This window comes from Gymnoscopelus microlampas, assembly GCF_963454915.1.
Source record: "Gymnoscopelus microlampas genome assembly, chromosome: 17".
Taxonomy (NCBI): domain Eukaryota; kingdom Metazoa; phylum Chordata; class Actinopteri; order Myctophiformes; family Myctophidae; genus Gymnoscopelus; species Gymnoscopelus microlampas.
Window position 1 is genome coordinate 23,966,483 of NC_139954.1, and position 10,000 is coordinate 23,976,482.

The 10,000-nt window shown below is 42.1% G+C and overlaps 1 protein-coding gene across 3 annotated transcripts in view; it reads right to left on the minus strand.

Annotated features, from left to right (window-relative positions):
- The window catches only part of fgf14 (fibroblast growth factor 14), a gene marked incomplete at its 5' end in the record, with an annotated part of 137,273 nt that overhangs the window by 48,439 nt on the left and 78,834 nt on the right, over positions 1-10,000 (minus strand). The window contains one exon of one of the 3 annotated variants that reach the window (XM_084084627.1): positions 2,154-2,349. The exons of the other annotated variants lie outside the window; for them this stretch is intronic. Within the exon in view, the coding sequence (XP_083940753.1) occupies positions 2,154-2,349 (196 nt within the window). Of the gene's footprint in view, positions 1-2,153; positions 2,350-10,000 lie in introns of those variants that run through there. 3 annotated transcript variants of the gene reach the window in all.

Sequence of the window (10,000 nt, forward strand, 5' to 3'; positions counted from 1 at the left end):
GTCTAATATGACTCTAATAATGATTTTCCTAATTCGCATCCAAGGTGGAAACATTTATGAGGTATTCTCCCTCTAGGCCCCAAATCACAAATAACGCAAATTAAGACCGGGGACAACAAAGAGGCTGCCCTGTGTTCTGATTATAGTTCCTATTCACATGACCAGGACAAATCACCCATTTTACAACAGCTTTTCCCTCCAACATATTAGTAATTTTGGCTTGAGACTTTCTTATCTTCTAGACAGACAGGGGAGCCCCCCCTCCCCCTCCCCAGGGCACTGTGGAATCTCATCATTATGCTTGGGATCAGGTAGTCCCTGAGCCGCTCTAATAAAATGGCTGCTGCAGGTGTGTTGTTGTCGAGGCGTTTCAATGGTTATTCATCTCATCGGGTCCTCGCAGACTCTCCGATTTATTTGTGCCCAGATACCACCTCCCCTGCAGACATCCATGACAGCTACTAAGATATACAGCAAAGCATATAGGGGTCGTTTTGCAAAGCCTATTACAGTTTTATCAGTCTCTGGCTCATCTATTGGCATGGCCAGGCATTAATTCCTTCCCTAAATGGCAGCAGCTTCTGTCCACGTGTCTGATCCACCGTGGTTATTGGACAATGCGGAGGACTCTACACAGAAAGACAGACTGACGCACCACCACACCATAAATTGTTAAGGGAAAGAGACAGGCAGACAGACTTACATACAGTAGGCAGGCATACAGCGACAAAGTCACAGACAGACATATGAAGATGCGTACATACAGTACACCCCCTCACATACATACACATCTGTGCAGACACAAACCCAACTCCATACAACACAAACCCAACTCCATACAATAAACTTAAAGCATGTGCAGAGGCTGAATCCAGAGGGACAGCAAATTATGTCATTTTTATTTATTTTATTTATTACTGGCACCTTGAACTATATAGTCCTGATGTGCCAATAATAAGCTGTATAATATCTAGGCCATTTTTGTGTGTAATTACCACGGGTTGGTAGTGGTTTGAATATTTACATTCCCCACGGGGATCAATCAGGATGGATCTTATCTTATTCAATGTAAATTGAAAGACTTTTGGTGGGTATTTGCCATCCAAAATGATGATTTGTTGTACCATGGTGCAAAGCACTGCTCCAAATGCTTCCAGACAATAGATTAGAAGTTGTATTAATTGAATTCCTCATGACATTGTGTGTGCTGAAGGATAATGGCAGGGCAAGGACAATATAGATTTAAAGTATCCTACTGCAACAGGTTTAACACCTGATGATTGCATGGAAATTCAAACATCTTACAACACTCACATGTAACAGGTATTACAACACTCTCAGTGTAGGGTATTTTCCCAAAATACATTAATTCATTTATATTGAGAAAATATATTTTCACAGTTGGCACTGTTGTACACAATGAAATAATGGCTGACAGTGCATCATTCCCAGGTTGCCACATTATGAGCGAAAGTGTCCGTGACATTTCCATAAGTGGAACAATACTGGTGACAGGAATAAAAGGGCTTTTGCCCCGCAGATTCATACAATTATGCGAGAAAAGATTACGTCTAAAATGCGTAACCCTCATTCCGAGGGAGATATTGACCTTTTTGCTTGCATATAAATGGGTTTCATTCCTGGTTCTGGTGATGTGTGCTTGTGCACTAAGCAGTTCAGCAATTCGTATGCTTCATAACGACCAGGCCCTTTCCAGACACACGTCTAAGGTGACAGCTCAGTAAACCTGTCTGAAACCATCAGGCATAAACTCGTCTGGAGGCTGTCAGCTACCTGAGATTGCATATATCACAGGCTGATTTGTTTCCCGTTGCCCGTTTGAACCATGCATAGGAACCTTATAGTCTGGCGTGTTTAAGCCTAGAGCAGTGGCTCTCGAACCTTTTAATTTCAAGGACCCCCACAACTCTAAGAGTGTACAAATGGAACCAAATGGACCCGCAAGGGTCCATTTGGTTCCATTTGTACACTCTCAGAGTTACAGACCTGCAAGTCCATTTGGAATCCCCTCAAGGAACCCTGATGGTCCCTGGACCCCACTTTGAGAACCACTGGCCCACAGGTGTACATCAAAGGAGACAACACTCAAACCAAACACAAACAGACAACCGTTCACACCAAAGTTTCCACACCTTGTCTCCGTAGTCGCCGCTTTCTGAGGCCAAAGATGCGCACTTTAGAGAAGATGTCGACGAGGTTCCCATTGCAGAGACCCTTGTTCTTGCTGGGACTCTTCTTCCTCCGCCGGTTGGTCGCGGGCCGGTCTATGTGCTGCTCCCGTGCCTGTCTTTTCTGTCTGATCAGCCCACTGGCGATGGCAGCAGCCATGGCTCCAGAATCTCACACAATTCTGCTCAAGTCCAGTCTGTCTGCACAACGGCAGCACAGACTACATAAACAACCGCCTCTCGGAGCTCGCAGCCCGGGTCACAGTCCCATGGTGGCCGGCTGTAAGGTCCGTTCCGCGATGAAAGAGTCAGATATTCTTACAAGTTGGTTGTCTTTATTGTCCAGACACTGCTGTACATGTTAATTGCCATATCAAACAACGAGCTGTCATCGTCACTCGAGTAATTATCGGGCATTGTAGAAAAATGATTGCCGACCAGTGGACTAAATGTTTAATCTCATATTTGCATAAATAACCATAGCATTGTTGAAAAGGAGCCTGATGTAAAACTCACCCTGACCGAGACCGCAGATGATTATTCATACCTGCATATTGATTTTTATGTCTGTGACATGTTTTGTTCCATTGCTGATCCCCTAAATGCCCAATACTAATACCGGCTGCATCCTCCTCCTCGCCCTCCGCTCTTTCCCTCCGTTTGCCTTCTTCCCGTGTCTTTTTCTCCTTCTGGTGGCCGGGATGGTGGTCAGATGTCGGTGTTTCAGGTGGCGGTGCGGCGGGCACGCGGTGCATGTGTGTGCGCCGCCCGCGATCAAACAAACACAAGCGTCTCTGACGACGTTCACCATCCGAACACGGGCACGGTGGCCGGGGCGAAGCTCAGGCTGCCGCTGCGTCCTAGAACTCCAAGTTTGCAATGGGCTAATGAGCAATCCGCCACAGGGACCCTGTGGTGGACATTTTAGTCATACGTTTTTGATAATCCAAGTATAACACCTAAACCGTGTTAACTGGCGGGTAAATTATACATTATTGATGCAAAGTTAATTTTCTGCATTGTATATGCACGGAACAGCCTACCTATCCAAAAGATCTTTTCGGATCCGTTTTCAAAGCACGTTCTCTTCTTTATAATCCATTCGGCGAATCGTTATGAACAGAACCACACAACAACACAACACACCAGGGCAATAATTGTGCACGGAGTGGAGCAGAAAGGAGAAAATGTAACTAAAGCTGATCTGAGTCCTGTGGAGATGACGTCTGCACGGTGTGTGACAGCTGCATACAAATACATAAACTTAAAACGCCCAGCCGAAGCTGCATGCGGACACAATTCGACTTAAATGATTTTCATAGAGAATCCACGGCTTGCATAGGAGAGATATGTGCAGATATATATGCAATCAATCAGCGCGTAATGGAAATGAAAAGCGACACAACGATCGGAGGCTGTAATTAATAACGTGCAGTTCTAATTCCCACGCTTGAAGGAAAACGTCGGATACTGTTCCTCTCCTTCTGTCTATATTCCGAGATCAACACACCCTCTCTCATCTGATCAACAAGTCCTAACGACTCGCCCCTCCTTTGTATATAGCCCAGTGCTTCTCAACCAGTGGTCCGGGGACCACCAGTGGTCTTTGAGGGGGTTCCAGGTGGTCCACAGCTAAATGATGGATAGTTGGTAACCACATGGACCCATATAGATCTTTAACTCTTGAGTGTAAAATGAAACAAAATGGACCTTGACGGGTCCATTTGGTTTCATTTTACCCTCTCAAGAGTTACATTATTGTTAAACATCTGCATTACTTAATTAAATAATTGTTATTTTGATCAACGTGTGGATGTTATCTCTCCTATGGCACCACAGCACCAACATCAATGCAGCATGGAATTGTGGACAAAATCGTATTCAACGATAGCAAAATATTCTAAGTCTTATAGGTCTGAGAGTCTAAATCTCATCAAACGGTGGTCTGTGGCTCACATACCGAATAAATAATGGACCTTGATATGAAAAGGGTTGCAAACCACTGGTACAGCCTATACGCCTGAGTGAAAAGTGTGCCTTCCCTTCCCTCCCACCTTCGCACTAGACTCGACCACGAGTGTCCAGCGAACTCACTTCAAGAGATTGAGTGGTCACTGGTCAGCGCGGTTTGGATTTGGTTGCTATGAGCGAGTATAACATTCGATCTTTGAAGGCGACTTCAGTTGTGCCATAGCAAACGCCTTCGCTAAATGATCCCAACAGACACACTAGAATAAGAGGCACCACACGTGTGGCAGACAGTGGCTGTTAAATGAATGCGACAGAAATTTCTCACTCTGCAATCTTTTGGTAGACCATTGTTGCACCTTAAATCAGAGATGGGGGCTGCTGTAGCTATAAATCCTATACGCTTGCTCAATACGAGTACATTTACTCAAACACTGTAGCCTACTTAAGTATAATTTTGAGTGTTTTTTTTTTACTTTATTGGAGTATTTCCAGTTTCCGTTTTACTTCTACTCCACTACATCTCAGAGCCAAATATTGTAGGCCACTTTTACTCCACTACTCCACAATTATTTGAAAACTTTAGTCTACCTATGTAGATTTTGAATATTATTACAAAACATACATTAACCAGCCCAGCCCTATTTCGGCCATTTGAAAATAGCTCATCTGCAATTTTCAAAAGATTTGTATACAATGTATACATTTGAAAATATGTGAAATGGGACATTCTGCATAATGAATAGCCTACTTTATACTTTTGGTACTTTAAGTACATTTTGATACCAATACTTTTGTACTTTTACTCAAGTAAACTTGAATTCAGTAGCCAGTTAAGTTTCAGCACCATAGACAGCGCCCTTCATTTCGGGGCCGGTGTTATCACCAAGAAAGTGCAACTACGTTGCCACAGGTAGGCTAAGCCGCTCACAAAGAAGAGAGAATATTGCGTTCAAACTATCGGGCGTTCTGGGAAAGTTCACGGAAATCAAGCCTATGCCCGTCACCGTGTCTGTTAAACCGGTGGTTCTCAACCTTTTCAGGCCACGACGCCCCAAAATAATCATATTTGAACTGGGAGTGGGGACACACACACACACACACACACACACACACACACACACACACACACACACACACACACACACACACACACACACACACACAGCAAGCTCTTGGAATTGTAGGAGTTGAAGCATTACATTTTGTTATATATTTATCCACAAGCAGATAAATATTGTGAAAATAGCAGATCTACAAGCTCACACAATGCCTCACAACATGAGGCGTTGTGAGCTTGTACTCTGGGGACCCCACCCCAATCATGTGTGGGACCCCCTGGGGGTCCCGACCCACAGGTTGAGAACCACTGTGTTTTCTTCAGTTATAAATGCTGAACACTGCATGTGTTCGCTGTCCACAATAAAAACCCCAAGGCAGAACTTGTTTTGGATGCATATCATCAGACAGACTCCATCACAAGCGCAGAAATTAAAACTCAAGAGAGCCATCTGCTGTTTGTCGCTGTAATTAAACATCCGCTACCTTCTTGCAGCACACACACACACACACACACACACACACACACACACACACACACACACACACACACACACACACACACACACACACACACACACACACACACACACACACACACACACACACACAGTGCACTTGTTGATGTCCAGCCTTTTACACAGCGTATATAGGATAGGATATCAAATGGAAAATAATGAGTGACATTATGATTTATGGTTTATATGAGCAACACCATATGTCTAATGATGAGATATATTAGAATACCATAAAGCTGAGGTAGACGGAATAAGCATTCACCATTCAGGGTCTAATATATGTATGCCATAGCTATGCATTTCTCTCATTCAAGTGGACATATGCAGGCGTTTTATTTATGTATTACATTGTATTAGATCCTACTTAAATTAGGCTATTATAGGCTATTTAGATTTATAGATGCCATTTAAAGCCAGTTTCCCCAGTATGGACATACTCCACTGACTGAAAGGTTTCTGTCAGATATACAATAAAATAAACTAAATTTATAGCATCGTACGACGGTGTCGCTTGCCGACAAGAACTGATCTTCCAAGCTAACAACGCGTATAATTGGGCATAAATGCACCCCTCACAACTCAGCGCTCCATGGATCATATCATAAAGGGATAGATCAGCCTGGAGCAGTGATGTAAGTAAATTTACTCAAGTACTGTACTTCATTTTGAGGGTTTTTTTTCTTTACTTTTACTCCACTACACCTCAGAGGCAAATATTGTACTTTTTACTCCACTACAATTATTTGAAAACTTTAGTTACTAGTTACTTTGTAGATTTTGATTATATTACAAAACATAGGTTAACCACTTCAGTCCTATTTACATTTTGTATGCCTATTTACATTTTGTAAATAGGGCTACAAGCTCAGATCTACAAGCTTGTAGATCTGCTATTTTCTAAAGATTTTAGACATTTTATAGATATGACTTGTGAAATGGGACATATGGCATAATGAGTACTTTTGCTTTTGTACTTGAAGTATATTTTGAAACCAATACTTTTGTAGGCTAATTTTACTTTTGAATCCCGGACTTTTACTTGTAACAGAGTATTTCTACATTGCAGTATTGATACGTTTACTTAAGTAAAACATGTGAGTACTTTTTCCACCACTGGCCTGGAGGAGGCACTGCAGTTAGCGTTCCTACCAGCAGTGGACACTGTCAGCCCAACAATGGTCCCTCACAGTGTTGCCAGATTTTGTGAGATAAAGAAGCAACCAGGTCTAGGAAAACAAGCCCAAAGGAAGCAACTATAGGGCACTAGGCCATACGAGCACTTTAAACCTATATATTATTGTATACATTAAAAATAAAAAAATACAAGCTCACAAATGTGTCGCGTTGAGCTTGTAGATCTGCTATTTTTTTTAAATCTTGAAATAAAATGTGGAATATTTGGAATATTTTTTAAACATTCTCTGGTACGGGGCTCCTTGCACAAAACATTTTCAGATGGGGGTTAGGGACAAATACATATTAATTTGGGGGTCCATATGACATGAAAATATTTGAGAACCACTGGTTAAAATTATTTGAAAATTTTGAAACAATCCCATTAAAGCAACTACACTTTAGAAACAAGCCCAAAACAAACACAACCCGCAAAACAACTAGCAATATTTAAAATCACAGAATAATAAGTCGCTTATAATAAGCAGACATGGCAACAATAGTGCCGCAACAGCCACACAGTGCAGCACAGTTGCAGACAGCTATACTTTACATTTATGGTCGTCGTACAGCGGTGTTGTGGGCAAGCGGCGAGCGACACCACCGTACGACGAACCATAAATCCAACTTGCGTGTAGGACTACATGGTGCTTATAGAGCATATGAATAATTCAGATGAGCTACAGATGAATATTTATTTTTGTTGGAACCTTCAGTTGCTGCTCAATAGCACGCAGGCATGAATAAATAGAGCACTTTCATAAGTAATAATATAATAGTATTCAACAGCACTTTATAGCCTACTCTCAAATGCCTTAGTGTAAAAAAAAAAACATTTTATTGAGCTGATGCATTGTTCTTTAGACTACAATAGATCATTTTATGCTACATAAGGCTATTTTTGTTTACGGTAATTCAACTTCAATACTAAGCTACTGCTTAATGTCATTGAGTTGGAGCATAAGTGGCATGTCACTACAGATGCATGGAAAAATGACCCTTTTGAATGAGAACACAACACGAAGAGGAATGCATCCATCATGTTAAAGATACTAATACTGTCACCATCTACTGTCACCACAGTGCTTCAGATACATCCTCCACATACAGACTGAGAACATACTGGAGAGGAGAGGAGAGGAGAGGAGAGGAGAGAGGAGAGAGGAGAGGAGAGGAGAGCATGGGGGAGGACACAGCATGTGCAGTCAGATAAGCGTCTAACACTGACATGGACTTATCTGCTGCAGAACATATATACACACGTTGTAAGCCTATACACAGAGCATGCACTGGAGGAGTCCATTTGAAGAGATTACTTCCCCATCAATTCAACACAATGCATTGTGTCAAAAGTTAAATGAAGTATGTTCTCAAACATACATTTTCCATTCACAAGAATAAATAAGGCAGCACATACCCACATGCCTTTTCCGTATACATGAAAACGTGTGAGAGTCCCTGGCAGACCCACTCCTAGCAAGCATCCTTCCTGAGCCAAGACCTTTCCCTGGGACCAGAGGACCAATGCCTTCGAACACCCTATTTATATAGTGTCCATACCAGGAGCTAACATGGTTAGTGTGAACTGACAGTCCGCCCCGAACTGTTCAAATTCATTTGTCTAAGAACACTCTCAAAGCTTAGACATTCCTAAAGGTGGGGTCATCATAGGCAAACGCAGATTAATGTGTTCAGGTATATACAGTAGCCTAACTGAAATTGATGAGTGGGGAGCGTAACAGGAGGAATGGGATGAGAAATTATCCTTTAAGATAACTGATGGGAGTGCTAGAAGTTATATGTTTATGATGCCACCAGTGAATAAAATCATATTTTGTCCAACAGAAAGACTTTTGCCATTCTGTCTGTTCCCTTGTCCTCTATACTTTTCCAATGCAGAACATCATTGAATATCATACTTTACACCTGTTCTATTAAAAAAAAAGAAAACACTGAATGCAATGGGAGAAAAAGAGTAAACAATATGAAGATTGATTTATGCTTTGTTGCATGCCAGCGTCCCGCCCCGAAGATCTATCTATAAGCTCCTTGCGCGTTGCGGGGCAACACGTTGTGAGCTTGTAGATTGGCTGTTTTTTATGCGAGACTAAATATAAAGGCTTGATGAAAACCTATGAAGCCACTGCCTCATCAGGGCAGAACATTGTAATCCAATCTCTCCTGCAAAATTATATTAGCATTCGCTCAATGCCCTGCTGCTGCTGGCGAGCAAATGTCACCTGACGAGACGAGGACACAAACATGGCCTTTGTTTATTCCTTTTGCTTACACTGCTCCGGGGCCCCACTCCTTCATCACTTATTCCACAGACACAAACAGTCAATTGGACTCAGCACTTCTTCTCAAACTGGAGCTCAAGGGGAAAAAAAGAAGCTTCAAATGCTGAAATCTAATCATATTACACCATCAAAGTCAGAGAAAAGGTATAAATTAATTGAAGGAGTAATGCTTTTGCTGTAGCTTATTATTTTTTTCCCCTCCTCCTCATTAATCTTAAGCCCCTTCCGCTTCAGGGTTTCACTGAAATGTCACTAGTGACATTTCATCTCACGCACCAATCAGGGTGTCTTAAAAGAAGTCTTTCCACCATGCGTGCGTGCATGTATGTGTATGTGTATGTGTACGCGTGTGTGTGTGTGTGTGTGTGTGTGTGTGTGTGTGTGTGTGTGTGTGTGTGTGTGTGTGTGTGTGTGTGTGTTTGCACAGGGAAGTGTGCATGTGTTTAAGTTCTGCTGGAGGAGTCTTATAGTGCAAGCTAATCAGGCGGACTATAGTGCCAGTAGGCTAAAGCAATTCTGAAGGGAAGAAAAATGGAGGAGACACTAGAAGTGGGTGAGGTTCGTCACACTTACTGTGGCCAATGTCTTTTTTATGAGGGATTCATCAGAGAAATAGGGCTGTCACGATTATGACATTTTACTTGACGATTAATTGACATACAAATAATTTGCGATTAACGATTGAATTGATCAAGCAACTTAAACACTGTCTGGGATGCACACAAAAGCCTGAGTGGATCTTAAGTGCCCGTTTAAGGGAACAATGTAAAACAACTAAAACACAATCCAAGTG